Genomic DNA, 23,530 nt, shown 5'->3' with positions numbered 1-23,530 from the left:
AGCTGCAAATGGAGACAGGGTTGTGGGGGCCACACCAGGGTTACAATGGGTGACTTCGAATCTAATTGGAGCACCGGGTCTTTCTCATGGGTTACAACTGCCATTCTCCAAAGTGTTGGACTCTGGCAGTTTTGATAAGAGGTGAAACGGACTGACTTACGTTTCATCTGAGATTTTGGAGCTCTGATAAACATGGCAAGATGCCAAAATGAGAGAGGAAGTAGGAAAGGGCTGGAATGTGTGTGAGAAGCGTGGAGATAGAGGGCCCGCACGTCTCTCAATTCTATAACCGCATTCAGTGGAATGACTGACACAAGAGTAGGAGAAGCAGTCTGCAAACTCAAATACACACAGAGTCCTGACTGCAAACATTGGACTGTTATCAGCCAAAGAACATTGATTTATAGGCAAAGCATAATAATCTGGTAAAGCTTTATTTACTATTGTCTCCCAAACCCAAACCCAAACAGAAACCAAAACCCAAACCCAAACTCAGAGGTGTCTTGTGTATGAAGGGCAAACACATCCCAGGACCACTGAAATCTTACTTTCCTTGGGTTCACAAGAAAACACCGATTTTCATGGGTTTTCCCAAGTGCAAAAGAACTCTCCACTGTAGGTCACTTAAACAACATGGTCACCCAAGCCGCTTTATTTATTTTTTTTTTAACGTTTATTTATTTTTTTGGGACAGAGAGAGACAGAGCATGAACGGGGGAGGGGCAGAGAGAGAGGGAGACACAGAATCAGAAACAGGCTCCAGGCTCTGAGCCATCAGCCCAGAGCCCGACGCGGGGCTTGAACTCACGGACCGCGAGATCGTGACCTGGCTGAAGTCGGATGCTTAACCGACTGCGCCACCCAGGCGCCCCTCAAGCCGCTTTAAAATTTCAAAGGGGCAAAGACCTTACAGCTACTTCAAAGCCCGTAACATGATACACAAGGTTCTGAACACCTGTCTGGAATGATGCTTTGGGGAAAAGTTGTGACTAGTGCCAGCTTTTTCAGGAGAAACATAACCACTGAATGCTCAGCCATTTTCAGGTTTCCAAAATCAAGTATTTCAAGAAAAAAACAGCTTACCCCAGATGTTTCAATGATAAGTGTCACAAAAAAGCAGAGGCAAAGGACCAGGTTTCCCATCTGACCCTACCATTTGTAAGGACAGGGGCCAAAATATAGGGAAGTGGCTCAATTTGTATGGTGCTTAGTTTTCCATCTATGGGGAAAGGGAATAGATTTCTTAAGTATTTGTCATAATGAGGAAAAATTCTTATTTTTCCCGAGCTGTCCACGATAAATGACTTCCAAACCTTAAGAAGAATAACTTGTTTTGTTGCCTTTGAATCTCTGCCACACTGCCCCACACCCAGGATCAGAAGCCTGTGCCAGATTTATTTCTCTAAACACTTCAGGGTCTGTGACATGATTGCGACCCCTTACGGGATCCTAGAGATGGAGCAGGGGAAGGGAGGAGAAAGCAGGCAATGCATGAGCCAAAGGTCTTCCCCATCAATGCTTTCCCTCACCCTCTCTGCCATTTCAGCATATTTTGTGCTACCTTATGGGTGTTTTAAAAAACAGCTCCCATCCAAGAATATGTATCATTGTCTTTAGAAATGATGTGCATTTTCCTACTTCAAAGCCGGTTTTTATATGCTTGGCTAACATGCACAAACGTTTCCTTTCATTACTTCCAGATCCTGGAGTTGAGAAATGAGGTGGTTAAGGAAATGAAGACAAAGAAAGGAGGAACATTTTCACCAGTGAATACTTGGAATGTTCACAACATACTCTGTCTGATGTTTTCCAAATTTTGTCTACCTCCTTGGAACCCTTGTCCCTACAGAATGAAGACAAAAAACCAACAAGCCATGTGAAAGTCCGGAACACCAAATCATCATGGAGGTTCAACGATGAAAATAAACAAGAGGGGGTGCCTGGGTGGTTCAGTCAGTTGAGCGTCTGAGTCCTGACTTCAGCTCGGGTCACGATCTTGTGGTTTGTGAGATCGAGCCCTGCATTGGGCTCTGCACTGACAGCGTGGAGCCTGCTTGGGATTCTCTCTCTCTCTCTCTCTCTCTCTCTTCTCTCTCTCTCTCTCTCTCTCTCTCTGTTTCTCTGCTCTTCCCCTGCTCTCTCTCTCAAAATAAACTTAAAAAAAAAAAAAAGGGAAAATAAACAAGAAGGGTAAGCTATAGGGGGTTGGATCCTGGCTGGGTCATCCAAAAAAACCAAGCCAGCACCCTGGAGGACCTGGGCTCACCGGCATAGGGCAGGTGAGTGATGGAAGGCACTACTGAATCTGAAAAATGGACCAGAGGAGCCTAGGGTTTTGGGACCGGGAAAAGAAAGGATACAGCATTATCTATTGACAAGAAAGGCACATAAAAGACAGACTGGTCCAAGGTAGACAAAAACTATAGGCACGTTCGTTGCTGGTCTGCTGACCGGTTCCTGTGATAAACAAGCACAGTGAGCTCATGAAAAATGTGGGATGGATGGTGCATGGATACCTGAAGCATTGGTGCGAATGTACAAGATTTCACTCTTGGCCCCGCGGATGTGGTCATTCTCCACCATGGTGAGGGTTACTGCCTTGACGTAAACGGCATACTGCGTCCAAGGCTTTAGTCCGTGCAGTAAAATGCCAGGCTCGACGTCCTTGTTGGGAGGGAGGTCCACGTCTACCATGTTCCAGCTGTTGGAGCCACAGGCATCCTGGCCATCATACTCCGTGACGTTTTTAAAAGGTCTGAAAGACAACGGGTGAAGCTCAGAGAAAGGTTTCGGTCCCTGCCATCGAGGCGCTCAGAAGCCTTGCCCAGGGGCCGAGTATGTCACCCTTTCTGTAACAGGAATTCTAAATAAAATAATCAATCAATCAATCGGATTTTTATAGAAGAAGAAAATGAAGCAACTGGTCCCAGGTTTCACCGTGGTTACAAACGCCCTATAGAACTGCAGCCTCTGCCTCAGGAAGGGTAAGTTCTAATTGTTACTGGGATTGCAGACACTGCTCCTTAAGAATATATGCAAATGTTGGGGCGCCTGGGGGGCTCACTCGGTTAAGTGTCCAACTTCAGCTCAGGCCAGGATCTCACGGTTTGTGGGTTCAAGCCCCGTGTCGGACTCTGCCGACAGCTCAGAGCCTGGAGCCTGCTTTGGATTCTGTGTCTCCCTTTCTCTTTCTGCCCTTCCCCCACTCATGCTCTGTCTCTCAAAAATAAATAAACATTGAAAAAAAAAAAAAAGAATACAGGGGCACCTGGGTGGTTCAGTTGGTTAAGCATCCAACTTCGGCTCAGGTCATAATCTGACGTCCATGAGTTCGAGCCCCGAATCAGGCTCTGTGCTGATAGCTCAGAGCCTGGAGCTTGTTTCAGATTCGGTGCCTCCCTCTTTCCTTACCCCTCCCCTGCTCACACCCTTCTCTCTCTGTCTCTCAAAAATAAAAATGTTAGGGGCACCTGGGTGGTTCAGTCGGTTAAGCGTCCGACTTCGGCTCAGGTCATGATCTCACAGTTCGTGAGTTCAAGCCCCGTGTCCGGCTCTGTGCTGACAGCTCAGAGCCTGGAGCCTGCTTCACAGCTTCTGTGCCTCCCTCTCTCTCTGCCCCTCCCCTGCTCATGCTCTTTCTCTGTCTCAAAAATAAATAAACATTAAAAAAAAAATTAAAAAAAAAATAAAAATGTTAAAAAATTTAAAAAAAAGAATATATGCAAATGCTATTTTTCTCTCTTCCAATTGTGGCATTTTTCACCATTAAAAAAAAAACAAGTGTAATCATTTAATGCAAACATCAGCTACTGATGAAAAATAACTTTTGGAGAAAAAGGACTTTTGCTACAGAAAAACCGCATCTAAAATAGAGCTTCGGAAATCAAATTTGTTCACAAACAGTTGGGACGGCTTAAGTACCTTACTCACATACCCCTCCGTGTGGTCACAATGGAAGGCCATGAATGACTCCCACGTGTAAATATGCTGAATGCGTAATAATCCCGAGACCTGCTATCTCTACTGCTATGACCCTCCCCAGGACTCTGGCTCCGGCAGGGGAAAGGGGGCCAGATACTGCCATTGGTGGCTCTGGTTCCAGCCCCGGGGAAGCCAATCACTGGGGAAAGAGACCTACGGCATCACAGTGGTAGCCGGGTAAGGAGGGTGACTAAGCAGGCTGGGGAAGCACTTGGATAAGAGGCAAAGGAAGGAAGAGGGAGACCCAACAAGAGCTTCCGTCTGGAGGAGGACGTCGTGGCTGCTGCGGCAGGTGTCACCTGAAGGCACAAAGCCCCCACAGATGCTGGGAGAAATCATGAGAGGTTCAAAACATGGAGGTCAGTCTCTCTCCCTTTTCCACCCCTAGTTTGGAGGGCTCATGACCTAGAGCAGAGGACGGTGCCTTGGGAAGGGCCCGTGGGTAGAGGGACAGGAATAAGAGGACAGATTGGTCTGGGGGTCCCCTCCAGGGAAGCTGAGCATCCTGCACGGTGCAGGTGCTCCTGGGGTATGGCGTGGAGGGCACATCCTCTACCCCAGTTAATGGATGTCTGGACTAGCCTAATCCTCTAAAAAACAAACTTTGTTCTTTGGAGTTATTTTATTCCAACCCCTCTAACTACCCACCGGAGAACGAAAGGCCCCAAGCCGACACTGTAGTGTTGTGGCTGTCACCACGGTGATGGATGTCACGTGACAGCCAGGGAGGGTGGGGAGGGTGGAGCACGGGCTTCCCCACCCACAGCCCTGCCCACGCAGAAACTCACGCCTCCTTGTAGTAGACGGTGAAGCTGATGAGGTCCCTGTAGTCAGGGGGCCGGTACCGGTGCCAGGTTATGATGATGCGGTTCTTCCACGTGGTCGTAGAGGTGAAGTGCAGGACGTCACTTTCACCTGGGGCGAAAGGTAGATCTGTGAGCGACAGGGACGGACGTCCTTTCCCTCCAAGTGTCTGACAAGCCACCTGCCCCGCACTGTTTCCCTCTTCTCCAAGGCTGGCTGTGCATGCTAATAAGCCCCTTTCTGGACTTCTCAGTGGCTCTCTTATTTCTACTAAGCACCCAGACGTGTTCCCACACGGAGCTGTGACCAGCTCGGTCCTTTGTTTTAGCACACTTGGCTGCGTTGGCCCTGCCCTGTGAGTCCGAGCCTGACAGGGAAGGGCTGCTTGACACAGCCAGGCACCTGCCCTTTCTGTTGAGCCCTAAGACGCGGCTGCCAAGGGGGCCGGGGAAGGTGAGCCCTGTAAGCTGGCTGAATCTTCTGCGATAGGAGGGCACCTGCTCTGTAGTGTTCAGGGTCTCCGCCTGTTCCTGCTCAATCAGCAGAGACGGGCTAACAGACCAGGTGTGCCACAGTGGGGCACTTTCAGTCTAAACGTGGTATCGGCCTGGAAGGACACGGAAGCTTCCCGGAGGCTCCAGCTGGGGCTGACATACCACCGGGAATGAAGTAAGCACTGACAAGAACAGTGTCACCTGGCAAAGCCCCCTGTGCTCCGTGGGACGCTGCTGGGGAGGTATGGCAGGGACCCAGCTCTGAGCCCCTGTCTTGTTCCTCTGGCCAGATTCAAAGGACCACGAGGACCAGGGAAGAGCTGCTGACCGCCTCTCCTCAGGGAGACTCGGAGCCCTACAGACTGTCCTTTTCTGCCTCTATTTGCCTGAATCCTGACGTACTCAGTAGGTGAAGCGCAGGCTGAAGGCAGTTAATACTAAAAAGTCGGGGGGCAAAATGTGCTGATGTGAGATTAGAAAAACACTGCAGTTTCCGCTTGAGGGTTATTTAAAGAGAAAACATGATTTTGTTTTCAATGGGAAAGAAACGGCTACTGTAGTCACAATCTGATAGGGCAGACTGGCTGAGTTGGAGGAGAACACACTCTGAAAATGTTCAGACACAGCCGCCCTGCCATGGTTCGAACAGGGAGTCCGGCAGGGGCTGTGTGGGCATGTCAAGGACAAGGCGCTGGTTGCAAACACGCCATCCAGCCTTGCATCAGGCTTCTTCCCTCCAAAAACCGTTCCTGGGTAGTTTGAGTATCTACCGGGTAAATCCAGATGCCAGCAAAACTCATCAAATGCTAATAGTTTCTCGAACCTGCGTGTGCCGTGTGTGCACGTGCGTGTGCACATCTTTGATCCTATAAATCACTCTCTTTTTTTTTTTTCTAAGACCCTTCCCTTATTAAAGGCCGAGGACAGAGAGACAATTTACTTTTAGAACTCTATCCACCTGAACAGAACCACATTTTCAAAAGCCGCTTTACATACAGGGTTAGCTGAGAGATGTGTACTGCTACAGCTCAGATACGGGACCTTAAAGGTAAAAGTCATGTAACCATTGCAAGGTTATAATTACACTCTTCTAAATTTAAGAAAGCAGTGTCAATTCAGGGAGTCTACAGACTCTCTCCACCTTTCTCGTGTTGGGGTGTGAGTGAGGAGGAGGCCAAGTGAGAGACAGAGACCCCAGGGCCATGCGCTGGGCTTGGGGCTTAGCCCCCTCTGCCCTCAGGCTTCTCCTATGCTGTGGGCAGTGGAGCTGAGCTCACTCCCTGGAGGGAACTAGCTCCTCTGTGACAAATAATCCGACCATATGCCTATGCATTAAAAGACATTTAAATTGGGACACCTGGGTGGCTTGGTTGAGCCTCCAACTCTTGATTTCGGGTCAGGTCATGATAGCAGGGTCGTGGGATGGAAAGCCCCACATTGGGCTGTGCACTGAACATGGAGCCTGCTTAGGATTCTCCCTCTCTCTCTCTCTCTCTCTCTTTAATATATATAATATATATATTATATATAATATACACATAATATACATACATTATATATACATAAAATACATGGACATTTAACTCTGCATTCTATAAGCACTTCTGGAAAATCTGTGTAGGAACCTATTTATAAATGTGTAGTGCATTCATCTAGATGCTAAGGGAGAAGCACGAACATGAACGTGTCATGCATCTGCCCTGCTACCGACTCTGAACATACACACGTGTGAGCAAAGTGCTAGTTAAGGAGGCCTCGTGTCCCCCCACCCCCAAGTGAAGCGAGGAGGGGACCACAAACGGAGCCGCTGTTCTAGACCGGAGGAGGAGGGGCCACTCACAGGAGGCTCGCTCTCCATTGTTCCTCGTATTGATGTCCCCTTTGCTCTGGCGCCCCTTAGTCCCGGTCACCTCCTCCATGCGGTAAATTTCGGAGACGCACAACTTGGGGTTGAAAGCGAAGTACATCTTCCCAGCTTTGATGGTCAGATTGCGGTGGCCCCAGTCCCAGAGCTGCTGCAGGTTCTGGTTGTCGAGGACATAGAAAGAGTAGTTCCTGGAAGCACAGAAACCACCGTGAGCTCTCTGGCCCTTGCCCAGTGTCCCCTCCTACCCACTGGCCGCACCACACGGGCCCTCCTCCACACGTGGCTCCGGAACACGCTGCCTTTGCCAGTGAGAGATTTAGTCATTAATAGTGGGGAAGCGTGGACAGTTCCTGTTCACAACAGCAACCATCTGATTGCAGGACAGCGTACTGGAATCGGGAAGACACGAATTAATTTTAGGACCTCTATTACCAACAAAATGATGCCTCGCGTACCAGAGGGTGTTGCTGGAATCATTCCACAGAAATGCCTTTGGGTATTTCTCTCAGAGCAGAGTATGTATAATGCACTTGAAGTCAGTCCACGGGAGAACAGACACGCTCGGCTACTCAACCGGAACAGCTTACATATTTGCTGTAGAAAGTCTGCCATCATCCTTGGGGGTAAATCCCACCCGTGCCATCAGCGGTGTCTGATGGGGCAGGAGGCAGAATGGGGACAGGGAGCCAGACTCAGTGGTGGACCAGCCCTGGGCCTGCTCCCTCCTCCAGATTCACCCCATCTTGAAAAGCCTCACCACCCGCCTTGGAGAAGGTGGGGAAAGAGAAACCACCCCCGCTAAGGGCAGTCCCTCTGGGCCACATCATCCAGGCAACAGTGACTCAGTATCCAACACAAGGCTAGTGTGCACAAGGCTTGTTTTCCAAGTGCTGGGCTCCATTCCCAGAGTTTCTCATTAGTAGGTCTATGTGGGCCAAGAATCTGCATTGCTAACCTGCACCCTGCACCTCAGTGGTGCTGATACCTTCAGGTGCCGGGATCGCACCGGAAGAAGCACTGGTCTAACAGGTGCTGGGCACTGACAAGGGGCTGGAGGTCCAGAGCTGACCAAGTGAGTTATGGGCGGACACAGAAGCAGCGGCTCCACCTGTCGATTGAAGGGAAGATGGGAGGACGGTGGAATCAGCAACAGCTCTGGCTACCCAGAGAGAAATCCATGCTCCGGGAGGTGGGAGAGCAGACAGCTACAGCTTAGGGGTCTGGAGAAAGATCCACGCAATGACGCCCCTTTCTCCGGGTCCCTGGGGAAACCAGGCAGGCAGGACCTTGCTGCCCATCCAAGTCCTCTGGGCTGAAAGGTCAGCTCCACATGGACCTCGAACCTGTCTTCTCCCCCTCCTGGTCTGGGGACCAGGCTCTATCCGGGGCTCACTCGAGCACTTTATACAAAACGGAATTGGTACAGCATTTTGAGCTATTTCTAAGATCCACTTAAGGATCCAGGACACAAACTGCTGGGAAGAAAGGATCCAGCCCCCCTTCCAGGGCCAAGAGAGCCAGACAGAAGTGTAAAGCCCTCTTCTGCCCTAGAGGCTGTGTCCATGGGCCCCTCTCTGCACCTGGTGAGGTTCTTCATGTATACTCAGACCAGGACTTCCACCCGCCTCGTCAATCCCCAGCCTGAGTCTCATTCATTAAGAAAGCAAAACTTATGGTTAAAATGCTGCCAAGCAGAATTGTGATGCATTCATGGGAATTCACAAGGGAGTTCGAAGACAGGGGTTCAGGACTACAAATGCCATGAATGAGCCACGTAGCCATGGGCAGTTCACTTAGAACTTTCTGTAGCCACCAGTCTGGTTCACTCATAGGACTAGGAGGGTATGAACACACAGGACAACAAGGGGTATGAACATCTGAGCTCCCTGTTGGTTTTAGGAGTCCAAGACCCTAATGCCCGGGAGAAGTCACAACGCTGAGCTGGAATCTGCCCCACCCGCCTGAGCCCAGCCCCCGGACAAGCACTGGGCGCTATCCGTCCACACACGTGCAGGGGTGGTGGTGGTGGGAGTCCTGCCCACACAGGGTCCAGTGGGCCAAGTAAGTCCAAAGGCAGCACCTCTCAAACCAAGCCAGGCTCCTCACTAACCCACCCTGAGGTCCCCTGACACATTCATGGCCACCAAACCAGGTGGCCAAAACTTGCGAGGCAGTAATACTTTCCTTTCGGGAAGAGCTCACTCCCTAACACGTATATCCACTGAAAAGGGAACATGAGATGTGGTCCAAATGAATCGAGACTCGGGATACGCAACGCAAGGCCATGTGTACAGGTGGGGAGTGCTGGGACGTGGCAAGGTGAGACGGGCCATCCCTTGGGCCGGTGGCCACCCTCCCCCCATCCCGCACTGCCAGGCTGCAGAAAGCAGGGTGATGCATGCATACAACTGACGGAGGGGTTTGCAGGTGGAAACAGATGCCTCCTATTCTCCCATTCTTGCCCACGGTTACTTCCTGCTCTGAAGGACACTCTGCAGTGCCGACACCAAACCCCAAAGGGTCTGGCGGCTCCCAGGTTCCTGTCTTGGTCCCAGGGGACAAGATCTGGTTGGTGCAGAAACCTCTAGGCTGGGAGTGCAGGCCAATTAACCAGGTCAAGCTCCTGTCTCAACTCGGGGTGAGGCTTCCTTTTAGTAAACGGATTTCACTGGCAGGGAACAGAACCACACGGAAAATACCTTCTGAACAAAACATGCCTCTCCCCATGGAGGAAGCATGAATTATAAATCAGGAACTTGACAAATGAGTGGCAGGCACACTGAAATTCTGTGTATGTGATTAATCACTTTGAAAAGCAAGATTATCTTTTTACAGTAAACACAAACATTTTTACAACACTGAGAAGGCCTGGGGCCAGGATACCAATATCAATAAAACCCAGGCGTTATGGAGCCTGTGTGAGCGACAGAAGAAGCAAAAATAAAACCCTCGTCAAAATAATAACCAAGCCATCAGGAGCTGCCTGTCAATAGTGTTCTTGTTTCTCCAACCCCAGGTTGGGGCCTGGCTCCGCCCCAAACTTCCCTCCCATGATTAGGTGACAATTGAGAGACGGTACAAGGCAGAGAGACTTGCCTGCACATTTATACACACAGGCACACACACACTCACAGATTTTCATTGTTTCCTAAAGGAAATGGCTATATACGTCAATTAATCAATGTGATTTCCTAATTGTTTCTAAGCTTACTGCCTTTACATTCATAGAATATATAAAAAAAAATTAAGTTGTTTATTTTTCTGTAGCTCACACAGATGCCGGGTTTTATAGGTATTGATATCCTGACTCCCAGCCCTCCTTGTGTGGCAAAAGACGTTTGTTTCTGTACTTGGGTGGGCCCCATCAGACAAAATGTAGACCAATTCAGGTGGGTTGCAGGCAATCCATCATTTCCTTGAGGATACCTGTATATTATCTGTATTGATTTATATTCTTTTGTAATGTTTATTTTTGAGAGAGAGAGAGAGAGAGAGAGAGAGAGAGAGAGAGAGAACGAGCAGGGGAGGGGCAGAGAGAGAGGGAGGCACGGAATCTGAAGCAGGCTCCAGGCTCCAACCTGTCAGCACAGAGCCCAACGTGGGGCTCGAACCCACGGACTGTGAGATCATGACCTAAGCCGAAGTCGGACACTCAACCAACTGAGCCACCCAGGCGCCCCTAACTGTATTGATATATTCTAAATACCTAGTATATACTAGACACTCAGGTGTTTTATTCACGGCTCCAGTCTTGGGGCTATCTTCCTTGAGTAACCAATAACGACCACCTCCCCACCTGCTCTGATGAAGGGCAGGAAGGATGTGGAAGCAAAGGAAAGCGAAAGGGCTGGGAATCTGCCTGGTGCACAGAAGACAGCTCCAGGGCCAGTGTTTAGAGCACTGCATTGGAGAATCCAAACATCAGGGTCTGAGCATCATCTCCACCGCTCACTAAGCAACAACTCTAGACAGTGTCTTATTTGGCTTCTCCCAGGCTGGGGAAAAAGGGGATTGAGGGCTAGGAGTTCAAACTACGGGGGTGGAAGGGATATTCCTGCCTTTCAGCCCTTACTGACAAATTGAAAAAAAAAAAATCTGCAAATACACAGCTGATCATTCCCTTTCATTTCTCGGAAAAACCATAGAATCTTTCCGGCTGTCTCTAGGGGGCATCAGAATCCAGCACACAAGGACCATCTCCAGCATCCTAGCAATCTGCAACAGATACAGGATTTGGCCTTTTCACAGATGCGGCTTTATACCACATCCAATCTCCCCCAAATCCGGTATTTGCACCAACCTTGGGGGCTCAGCAAGGGCGGGCGTTTATATTCAAGTGCCACTAGGCACCAGACAGAAACTCAGAACATGTTTCCCCTTTGATTGTTTTCTAAATAGCTTTACTGAGATAGAATTTACCTACCAAAAATTGTACCCATCATAAGTGTACAGAGCCGTGAGCTTCATAAATTTATACAGCTGTCCAACCACCACCACAATGCAGTTTCGGAATATTTCCACGATGTCAAAGTTCCCTCCCTGCCAACGCTGGTCAGTCTCTGCCCCTACCCCCAGCCTTCACCAATCTGCTTGCCGTCTCCACAGTTTTGCTTTTTGTAGAAACTAATGGAATCACGTAATGTGCAGCCTTTTGTGTCTGGCTTTTTTCCCACTTAGCTCAATGTTTCTGAGGGTTACCCATGTTGTTATATTATTGTTGAATAGTATTCCATTGTGCCACAGTCAGTTTATCCACTCATCTCTTGATGGACATGTGGACTGTTTTCAGTGTTTTTTTTGTTTTTGTTTTTGTTTTTTTGAGGTGGGGGGTGGGCTATCATGAATAATCCTGTTAGGAACATTCACATTCAGGTCTTGTGTGGGCACGTTTTCATTTCTCTTGGGAAGATACTGGGTAGAGCCTGGAATTGCTGAGTCACATGGTTGAGTCTTTATTTTTAAAAGTCCCCACAGCCCTGTTGCAGCCTAATCTGAGAGTTGCAGGAAGGCAGGATGAAGCGCCAAGTTTTGCAAAGTCAAGTGGTCGGATAGTGAGCACAGAGATGCCTGAAGGCACCCAAGGTTTTCAATTCTTATATCCCCTGCTACCTGCATCTGCTTTTATGCTTTTTGGAGCAACAATCCTTGGGCACCAAAGAATCTGAAATTCTAACTCTTCATTTGTCTGATGCCATAAAAAAATAAGGGTGTCCAAATGAAGGAACTGTCAAGATAGCAGAAATATTCTGTTTTCTATTCCAGGGCTTAACAATTAGTCATTTTATATAAATCTTATACGTGTGTATTACAAGACCCATTTCCTTCTTAAGTAGCAGAAAAACCTTGATTTCTTAATGTCTAAGGCTATTAGTCTAGAAACACATCAGAGTAAGCAGCCTGAGTCACGTCCTCAAGGAAACCTGGAGGTCTGAGTGCTTGCAGACAGACTGATGACTGCCTCATGCTGTCGGGCCCTGTTCTTCCAGCCACCAAGTACCTTACTGCCTGTTCAGATGTGATTCTGCCCACAACTTTCGCCGCCCTGGAAATCAGATTACAAAATCGGCTCGCTTGGAATACAGACTCGAGCTCCACTCCAGGTAAAATGCTTGAGCTTCATGTTCTGCGCTTGACTCAGTGGTCTGGGTTGCGCAAGGGACTTGGAGGTAGATCTCAGTTCCAGTCTGGAAAGCCAAGGTCTTCAGATAGAAGGATCCCTGCGCTATGGATTTGTCTGCTCTCCATCCAAACAAAATGCTATGAAACTTCCATTGAGCCAAATGGTGGCACTTATTAGTGTTCTTGTCAGCTACAGAAGTTCAAGAAAAATGTCCTTTAAGGCAGTAGTGTGACAAGAAAATATTTAGGAAAAGAGGCAAAGTGCTTTGAGGAGGCACATGTTGAGGAGAAGAAATGACAGGACACAGCAATGGTATCCAATTGTGGCTACACAGCGAAATCACCTTGGATTCTTAAGAAAATCATTGGCGCCTGGATCCCACCCCCAAACATCCTGACCACACTGGGAGTGCCACTTGGGCTACTGGGATTTTTCTTTTACCTGTCCCCACCCAAGAGGATTCTAACGTGTCGCAAAGTTGGGAAAGCACTGGGATAAAAATTATCTTGGCTTAAACCAAAGGCGCACAGAAACGAAATGTCCAGGACGCTCTGCTAACTCTCCTCGGGCTCAAAAGAATACATTCCATCATTTATCTAAATTATAACCTCCACGCCTGGGTGCATAACACCTTACGTAATTCTAATACCACCTACCTCTCCAGCATTATTTGCCAAACAGGTCCCAGGATGCCCCAACTCGCCGCCTTTGCGGTTGCTGCCCTATCCTGAACTGCCCTCTTCACCTTCTGCTTTCTGAGTGTTTCTGGAAACACTTCGAGGCCCATGTCAAATGCCACCCTGGGATCTTTGTAATCAGATTATCTGCCTTTTTCTCATGCCCGTGGCACATTCCTTTCCCTTCCCTGGGAGCACCTTGCAAGTTCTGCTTCTGCACTGTTGTTGGTATTTATTTTTATCATATTCCTTTCTTCTTTGCCTCTCTCTGACTCTTCCCTCCTTGCAGGGGTGGGGAGAGCTGGTGAAGGGCTGGAACGAATGCTCTTCCTAAGTTTCAGGATGCAAAACAAAGAATTGAGTTGTTGCTGGTGGGCACACCTGGTGCAAAGAGCTGTTAGGAGCGTTCATCACAAGTGACGATGACCTAAACCTTTTTTGGTCATGGGTGGGGAAGGCCCATGAGAGAACGCAACTCCCACCAAGACAGGCAAGAGTCTCAAGCACCCCAGCTAAAGAGAGAACCCCCAAGGAGCGCCTGGGTGGCTACGTCAGTTAAGCACCCAACTGTTCATTTTTGGTTCAGGGTTCCGGGGTTGTGGGATCGAGCCCTGCCTCAGGCTCTGAGCTGAGAAAGGAGTCTGCTTAAGATTCTCTCTCTCTTCCTCCCTGCTCATGGTTTCTCTCTCTCTCTCTAAAGTAGTACTCTCTCTAGTTTAGAGAGAGAGAGAGAAAGAGGGAAAGAGACAGACAGACAGACTCCAAGAAGCAGCACATAGGAATTAAAGGCTGGAAGCCCAGCATCCTCGGAGCTTACAAGGGCCACTGATCAGCAGTGGGATGTGAAAACTCACAGCCCCATCTGCCCTCCCTTGTCACCGAAAACGTTAATAGCAGGCAGGGGCCTGAAGCATCCTGGAGCCTGGAGGAGTCCCAAACACCTGAGCAATGACAGGCATCCTTTAAAGAGCCCCCACCGGGACTTCAGGTTCTATACAAACTTCAGGCAGTCAGAAATGTGTCATCTACATCCCTACAAATAAAAATCAGTCTTAGTTCTCAGCTGCCTTTAAGGGCATCATACTTTTCAGTGGCCACACGACTGAAAGGTAATCCCCTCGTATAACCATCCCTAATAAAAATTACACTCTCCTCCCAGCTTTCATCTCTATGTATATCACTTGTTCAGCCTGGGGGAGGGGAGGAATGTGTATCTTTAAGCAGCAGGAAAAGTTGCTGATACCGACCTGCCAAAGGAAAAGTGCTTACCAACACGAGGGATCCCAGAAACACAAACCTGGAGAGAAAAAGAGCTGTGCTAACCTTCACTCTAAGATTTCATGTAACAAAAAGTAGCCAGCACCCCAAAAGGGCAGAGCCCCAGCTTGATGTACAAGTGACTTGGGACACTGTGGGGCACAGTGGCAGCCTTCTTGGATTTGTGGGGAGAAAGAAAGTTTTTTTTTTTCCTCGAGAATCAGTGTTCCCAGTGGGGAGGACAGTGTGCTTTTCCAGGATGGAATGAAGGGCTGCCCTCTCTCTTTAGCGTATCAGATGATGGAATTTTAAGAATTTAAGACTGACCAAGAGTTAGTCTGAGAAAAGCAGGGAGGCTATAAAGAAACCCTTATGGGGTAACTCTATCCAGTCGGGGCAGATAAATCAGCAAGGACAACCTTTCCCATGACCTTCCCACCTCTTTCTTTCCTAAATGATTTCCCCAAATTCTCTTTGGAAGGAATTCGCTCTTTAATGAATGTCTCCTTTTGTTGCAAAGCTTACAGCCAGGCAAGAGTTGTATTGAAAGGGAGTATGAAGACAAAGGTATGTGTGCAGAGGTACACGCAGGCTAACTTCTAGAAAGAAACCGTAGCAAGAAACATCAACTCTTGTTTACCTGGTAGCGAAAAGCCTCCAGCTAGTTTAAAAGCCCCGATCACAAAGCATACTTCTGCAGAAGGCAAAAAAATTCTACCAGTAGCGTAAATCCTGTAGGCTAATTGATAAAACAATTTTGTGACTCATGATTTCTGTGTAACAAAATGAACTATCCAGACTCCTCCAGATCGCTTACGTTCCCGTATACAGTTTATCCGTGAAAAACGTGGGAGTTAGGGTGCTGCACTCTGCATAGCCACCAACGCACACGTAATTTTTGACATTCCCCACACCTATCTACTAACAGTCTACTGTTGACCAGAAGTCGTCCTATCAACAATTGATTAACACATATTTCATATATCATATGTGTTATATACTGTGCCCCTATACCAGAGTCAGCTGGGGAAGATGTTAGTTAAAAAATTATAAGGAAAATAACATTTACAGTACTGCACTGTATTTATCCAAACAAAACTGTGTATAAGGGGACCCGCATGATTCAAACCACATTGTTCAAAGCAAGGGTCAACTGTATTTTAAAAGACAGAATGGGGGGCGCCTGGGTGGCGCAGTCGGTTAAGCGTCCGACTTCAGCCAGGTCACGATCTCGCGGTCTGTGAGTTCGAGACCCGCGTCAGGCTCTGGGCTGATGGCTCAGAGCCTGGAGCCTGTTTCTGATTCTGTGTCTCCCTCTCTCTCTGCCCCTCCCCGGTTCATGCTCTGTCTCTCTCTGTCCCAAAAATAAATAAACATTGAGAAAAAAAAAAAAAAACAGAATGGTTTTCCACAGTGTGTAGCATCCTGAGGTAGTAAATGTAGAGTCATTTACTCTACATTTAGGTACATTTACTCTACATGTAGGTAGAGTCATGTAAATGATGAGTAAGCACCTTAGACCTATTTCTATTGCTTTTGGCACAGAGGGTCCCCACCAGCATCCCTGTCTTGTAGACATGCAGCCCGTGATCGACGGATCACAACACACTTTTCCAAAACAGCAACGTCCCGCGGACGGAGTCATGCGTCTGTGAGACCCCACCTGAGGACATGGGCCATCTCGCAGGTAGCGTCGGACCCGCAATACCTTCGCTTCCTCCTAACAAGAAAGGGCTCTCACCTTAGTAACACAGAGTCTTAAAAGCACGCTGCTTCTTTTGTAAAAGGAGGATGTCGGCTCATGACATTCGGAGCACTTACCCCTCCAGCTGCTCCTCTCCTAAGATCTGGCGAAGGTTTTTGAGGAAGGACAAGGAGACCAAGGCGTGGGAATGGCGGATCTTCACATAGCCTGTCACCACCTCGATGAGTCCCATGAAGTTCTCCAGCTCCGAGGCAATGTTATCTGCACGAAGAGGGGGGCCGCGTTAGCGAGCGTTCGCGAAGCATGAGGATGCCACACTCGGCTTCCCACAAACGTGTTTGGAGAACGATTCCGTGGCAGGTCGTGGTGCCACTGAGAGGCTCAGGCCGCTGGTGCAGGAACTTGCCATCCCTGTCAAAAACGTACTTCCCTGGGCTTGACTTTGAACAACCTCTCCTGGGACAGGGCCCCACAGAGTCAGGGGAAGGAGACTCTCTAGAAGGCTGGGTACCATAGCTCCCGGGCTGATTAACAGAATGTAAAATCATAAATACCAGACTGCCAATTAGCGAAGGCTGACAAATCTGGGGAATGTCTTTTAATACGCTCTGTCAACAGACAGTGCTGCCTCCACAGTACAAGGGCATGACTAAATAAACAACGTTTTCTCGGTCTCATTAGGAGCTGCCTTTGCTGCATTTCTAGTTCCTAAGATACAGGGATCTATATTTAAAGGGTCCATCTTACTAAGATTGGAAGAAAACACACCAAAATGTTAATGATGGTTATCTGCTGGTGATGTTTAAAAATTCGTTTCTGTGCTTCTGTTTTTATAATGCACACATATGATTTTTCTCTAAGTGTTTTTTATAATGCACATATGATTTTTTTCTGAGCGTTTTTATAACGCACACATGACTTTTCTCTAAGTGTTTTTAATAATGTACACATATGATTTTTTTCTGAATGTGTTTATTACGCACACATGATTTTTTTTTTCTGAGGGTTTTTTATAACACACACAATTTTTTTCTGAGGGTTTTTATAACGCACACGTATGATTTTTCATAACGAGAGAATAGTTGGAGAAAGAGCTGCTACTACTACCTATGTGAAAACAACATAATATATCAATGGTGTATTTCCTGTAATCTTGTTATAAACACAGGAAGTTGCCTGCAGTTGATATTTCAAGGAAAAGATCCTGAATTTTAAATGTGGGGCGGGATGCATGCCTGATATGAACATTTAAAAAAAAAAAAAAAAGAAGAAGAAGGTTTGGTACTTAAAGGGTATATTCTAGGGATAAGGACATCTTTTCAAAAATTAAGAAATCTAGTAAGAGCCAAAGGAATAAAGCTTTAGAAGCACCTTAAGGGTAAGAAGATTCTAGCCAGAGATGCCAAGCTATCTCTGTGGTGGTTGTGTCAAAAGTGTTATGAAAAATCAGGGGTTTCAAAAAGTCCAAATGGACTAAGCATAAACATGTCTCTGCCAACTAGAAACCATAAGAGCTCTGCTCACTCACCGAACACACAGTATTAAGGACAAGTAAATTCACAGAATAAATAAATCAGTCTTTTTTTTTTTTCCTCCATCTGTAAAGATTTCTCCCCAAAACGATTTAGGGAACCTCGAGGTGTTCTTACTACTTTTATTCTAGTGTAGGCAACGATCATCAGTACCTTGACCTAGTGGTCCCAGTGATGGAGAATTTAAGGCTAGAAGCCATTGTCAGCTGAAGATCAGAAACGAAAATATCACAGAATAAGTCCATGAGTAATGCTTCTGCACACATGCAATTACCAGGAATGCCATCTACTCCAAATGATGGCAATCTTACAGGGGTGAAGATTGAAGCTTTGATGACACACACTTGTATTTTTTTTTTTTCCGGCTCTCCAAAGTAAATTAGGAGATTAACCACTCTTTGGACTCAATAAAATTTCAAAGTGGTATCATTAAACTCTTCTCTTTGCTCAGTCTCCTCAATACATTCAAGTAACCAAAACTCTTTGGACTTGGAGCCACGTGATATCGCTCCAGCTGCAGGCTGCAGAGTCATACCTTTGGTCTACCAGCCTCTTCTGGGGCTTGTGTGTGTTGGGACCTGCATCTCCTGCAGGGGCGATGGGACTAACAGAAAGACGAGTGGCGACCCACAGCGTGAATCGACACTGAGCCCACGGCTAAAAAACAGACTGCCTTTCAATCTGTTTTTTTATCATGAAGGGAAACTCAAAAAACAGGTGTTGGGCACGAGGCTTATACACCATGTTGTTTTTCTAGGCCCGTACTGCAGTTGTGAGGCACGGATGGGAAGGAAAGACAGCAACAAAAGGAAACCAAGGGATCCAGCCATCTCTTCCGGGGCGATGGAATACTTACTGCCTCGGCGGATATTAATGAGCAGATTGCCCTTGAAGATGGTGCATCCTTGGAGCATTTGAGCAGAGGTAACAGAATCAATGGTCTTTGTTTTCTTCTCCTCCTCGCAGACCTTGGGGCAAGGACCTTCACAAGGGATACAGTACATGCTGTTGAAGATAAAGAATCAACCAAGAGAACTGAGTCAGGCTCCGTGCATTAAAAAAAAAAAAAAAAAAAATCACGAAGGTACGCTTTTATTCTGGTTGTTTTTGCGGCACATGTTACAAAATGCAACGGTTCTGAAGCACGTAAGTGAGCACGCCACATCTCATCCCTAAGCCACCCAGGATAAGCCACTCAAGTTGCAACCAAAAGGAGAAAGTGCCTACAAAGGAAAAGCATGCCTCTTGTTTCCAGACAAAGTATGTGGTGCACCCTTAAGGCATCCTATCGGCTGGGGAGCCAGCTGGTTCCATGTGGGAGAAAACAGCCTGGAAGAAAGGACACATTCGCTGGTGGCTCCTGTGGAAAATGGGGCCGCTCTCCGATGTTGTGGCCTTCCCTGGCACAGCCTGGGAGACTGCACAGGGAGAGCACAGGGCCAGCGGTGTCTCCGCCACAAAGGGGAGACTAACTCTCAAGGCCCGCCTCCCAACCAAACCCAGTGAGGGATTCCCAAAGGCATGTGGAATAGCACAGATCCATCATTTTCTTGCTAAAGCACAAATGAAATTATGTCTGGACGGTGTTTTGCAGCAACTTATAAATGGATCTGGGTGGTTTTCTCCGCTGTACACGTGATGAAAGCGAGGAACTTGCACTACTTTGTAATGAACTCCTGTTTCAAATGCTATCCCAAACATCCTGCTAACCACCAAGATTCAGGGATCAGTGAGTGAGACTGGCCCTTCTCCTGATCACCTACGGTTGTTTAAGAAACAGCAGACAAAATGCTCATCAGGTTGCTGAACCACAGACCCGGGATCAAAGTGGGTTGATTTCCAAACAAAATAAAAGGTACAACCTTATGGAACATGTGTGTAATAAACAGAATGGTGAACTGATGAGCCAGGTGTATTTCCAGTGTTGTTCTTGAATGGTCTTTTCAACTTCATGAAGGTAAGTAAAAAACATTCAAGAAAGCAGTTGTAACTCTCTTCTCATGTAAGGCTTTTTTTTTTTTTTTTTTTTTAATGGAACTTTCCTGCATATCTAAGGCAATGGCGCAGGAGTTTGTTTTGTTTATAAGCTCATAGGTAAACAAAATTTCCCTGTTCTTTTCCCATTTCATGTCAGGAGAATGCCAGGCAACGTTTCCCAAGGAGCTGGGCCAACCCCAGAAAGGCAGATTTCTCTTTCCTATAACATCACACACAACATTCTTACTTCTACCGTGGGTAGTAGCTTCCCTTCAGCACTTTTTGTTGGTCTTGTATTACTTCTAACTCACCTACACACCATATAATACACCCACCCTCCCTTTCAAAAACCTTTTTTTTTTCCTGAAATAATTGAGGATTCACAGAAAGTTATAGAGTACAGAAAGGTCTCCTGGACCCCTCACCTAGTTTCATCATCTAAAGGTTACATCTTCTATAATAATAATGCAATAGCAAAACCAGGTAATTAACACTGCTACAATGTACCTATAATTCTGTGTGTGTCATCTTATCTCTTGTGTGATCTTCATGCAGTCAAGTTACAGACGTTCTTCACGAAGCTCTCCCATACAGCCACCCTGTCCTCATTTCCCTAACTCCTTCCTGGTGACCACCGATCTGTTCTCCATCACGGGAATTTTGTCATTTTTGAGACTGTTATATAAATGGGGTTACATAGTATGTGACCTTTTGAGACTGGCATATGAGTCTCTGGCATAGTATGAGACCTTCTGACACACAGCATAACGTCCTTGAGATCTATCCAAGTTGTTGTGTATTTCAACACTCTGCTCCCTTATATTGCTGAATTATTCCTCCATGGTATGCATGTAACACAGTGTGCTTAACCATTTACCTACTGTGGAACATCTAAGCTGTTTTCAGTCTTTGGCTATTACAAATGAAACTGCTATGAACAACTGTGTACCTGTTGTTCTGTGGACGTATGTTTTCATTTCTCCGGGATGAATGTCCAGTAGTATAACTTCTAGGGTCGCGTGTTAAGTGTATGTTTAGTTTTCCCTGACGTTTTATTCAAATAGCAATTTCTGAACCAAACACCTTTGCTAAACTGTCTAGGAATCATCTAGCACTTTAAAAATGTTTTTCTAAGGAAGTGCTCTGATTACATGTTTATAGATTAAGCTTCCTTGAATCCATTCTGGTACGGAGAGGGTATAAACAGCATTAATAAATATTTTAAACTCAGTGTCAAATAGGCCTTAAAGGCTGAGAGGGGTATTTATTCTTTCTTGACGGTGTTTTATCTTAAAATAGAAGAGGTATATCTGTAGTTCTGAACAGACTATAAGGGCTGGTAGGGAAAATAACAGCTCGATTCTTTGAAAACGCACTGCAGTGGGAGAAACAACACTGTTGAAATGCTTAGCACTCCCTTCCTTCTGGTGCACTACATTGCAGGACGGGGTACCCCGAGGACAAAGATGCTGCCACCCCCAGTTCTTGCACCAGCTGCCCTATCTCCATTCCCACTCCCACGGAGGAAGCATAGCTGCGCCTCATGTGGGTTCCAGGCATTGCCCAGGGCACTGGGAAAGCCCTCCTAAGTTCTAAGTCTGCCAATAAAAGGGGAATAAAATGTGGCAGACTTAATTCTGGGTGGAATATGTATACTTTAGAGCTCATTGTGAGTCCCTGGCACACTATCTTTTAGTTAAAGCCATTGTAACAGGTGAAAAGCTGTTCTATGTCTAATATTATGAAGTCATGTCAGTTCTAGCTTTGTTTTGAAATTAAGCCTAGGGTATAAGCCACATCTCCAAATATTACACTGGAATACACAATCCCCTTTCGAAAGACTTGCTTGAGGGGTGCCTGGGTGGCTCAGTGGGTTAAGTGTTCGACTCTTCATTTAGGCTCCCATCCTGAGCTCACGGTTCATGGGTTCGAGCCCCGTGTCTGGTTCTGCAGTGACAGCACGGAGCCTTCTGGGATTCTTGCTCTCTTCTCTCTCTTGGCCCGCACCCCCCAACCACCCCCGCCCCCGCCAGCTTGTGCATGGGTGCTCTCTCTCTCTCTCTCTCAAAATAAATAAATAAAACTGCTTGATGCAGTTACCAGAAATAGACTGCAGCAAAAAGCAGGTGAGTTGCACATTCAAAATTAGTGTTTACTTTTCTAATAGTATTTCTACTTGCAAGTATTCTACTTGCAGAAGATTGCTACAGAACCCAGGCACATAAGGGTCTCCTGGTGCTAAGCCAATCATGAAGGAAGCATTTGGCCCACTGCAACTGAACTATTCTTCCCAAAAGTCCTCTGCTCTAACAGGAGGGAAGAACAACCCCATATCCCTAGTCTTCTTTTGATTCCAGGGCTATAGTTCCCTATTTTACAACAATGCTATTATTGCTTTTTGAAAAACATAAGCCAACAACAAATTTACGGAAGCCCGGTGGGCATGCACGAGGGGGATGGTCTCTGCTGTGGACAACTTCTTTGCTTCCCAAGTGAAGTCCCCACGTTCAGGAAGGAAGACGAGAGAGATGGACAAAAACAAGGGAAGGTGGCGGTGGAGGAAGCCAGCGAGCGAGAGGAGCAGGTGCTGACGGAAAACACAGGTTACTTTATAAGCTGCCGGTTAGTCTGGTGCCGCTAGTGTGGGCACAGGATGGAGCTTGTGTTATCGGACTTTTGGGCCTGCAGGCTGCCCCAGGGATGCTGGTCAGGGCTTGGCTTGGCTTGGCTTTCCGCCTGTGCTCCCAAAGACTTCACTGGGCCTGTGCCGAGTGGCAGGAAGTGGGGCAGGGCCATCCTAAGTCTACAGCCCTCCCAGGTCTCCCCCACACCCCAGCACCGCCTGGATGGTAGCCTGGCAAGGGCAGGGAGGGGAGAGAGTGACCTCCAGGCCGTACCTAGGCCAGCAAGTCAGGTACGTAATTTCAAATGGCCAGGCAGTACACTTCCACAACAAATGCAAGCCATTTATTATTATTATTATTATTATTATTATTATTATTATTATTATTATTTTATTATTATTATATTTATCATTATCATTACTATTATTGTCCAACTGCTCCTAGAATCTCCTACAAAATGTCAGTTACGCCTGTCCTCTCAAGGTGATCCACCGCTCTTAACCTCCCGGGGTTCCCACCGCCCAGATGGAACAAGGGCAGCGCCAACCTCCCTGCTCCCCGGGGGGTTGGGGGGGGGGGGGGTGGGGGGGTGGGGGGGGGTGGATGGAGGTGGGGGTGGGAAAGCGGGGACTGCGGGACTGACCTCTGACTCCCGTTCCGGATGAACCCCGAGGGGCACTCCTGCATACACTCGCCATCATGGATCACGAACCCCTCGGAGTCGCTGCTCTCGGCGCTGGGGATGTTGGCGCAGAAGTCGCGGTCCACACAGCGCCAGCCCTCAAAGCGGTAGGTGTTGGGCGGGCAGGTGGGCACGCAGACGCCGGCGTAGTAGTAATGCCTGCAGGCCACGCAGGCCGTGTCGTTGTCCGGCGCGCTGCAGCTGCCCAGGCACTCGGGGTGACAGCACTCGTTGCTGTCCGTGCACGCCCGCTTCCCGCACGCGCTCGGGCACACTGTGGGGGCGGAAGGGACAGCTTGTGAGACTGGCA

General features: G+C 47.5%; 1 protein-coding gene across 4 annotated transcripts in view; it reads right to left on the bottom strand.

Moving 5' to 3' along the window:
- IGF1R (insulin like growth factor 1 receptor) overlaps nucleotides 1-23,530 on the bottom strand; it is a 310,288-nt gene that overhangs the window by 48,302 nt on the left and 238,456 nt on the right. For all 4 annotated transcript variants that reach the window (XM_086711440.1, XM_086711442.1, XM_086711441.1 and 1 more), the window contains exons 3-8: nucleotides 23,182-23,494; nucleotides 18,794-18,942; nucleotides 16,522-16,666; nucleotides 7,120-7,334; nucleotides 4,770-4,896; nucleotides 2,517-2,755 (exon numbers count right to left, since the gene is read on the bottom strand). In XM_086711440.1, coding sequence (XP_086567566.1) covers nucleotides 2,517-2,755; nucleotides 4,770-4,896; nucleotides 7,120-7,334; nucleotides 16,522-16,666; nucleotides 18,794-18,942; nucleotides 23,182-23,494 — 1,188 coding nt within the window. The remainder of the gene's footprint in view (nucleotides 1-2,516; nucleotides 2,756-4,769; nucleotides 4,897-7,119; nucleotides 7,335-16,521; nucleotides 16,667-18,793; nucleotides 18,943-23,181; nucleotides 23,495-23,530) is intronic.

Source organism: Puma concolor, chromosome B3, assembly GCF_028749965.1.
Source record: "Puma concolor isolate L17-30 chromosome B3, mPumCon1.1.hap2, whole genome shotgun sequence".
NCBI classification, from domain to species: domain Eukaryota; kingdom Metazoa; phylum Chordata; class Mammalia; order Carnivora; family Felidae; genus Puma; species Puma concolor.
The sequence above is the reverse complement of the archived record's forward strand: the minus strand, read 5'-3'. Positions and strand labels throughout refer to the sequence as shown.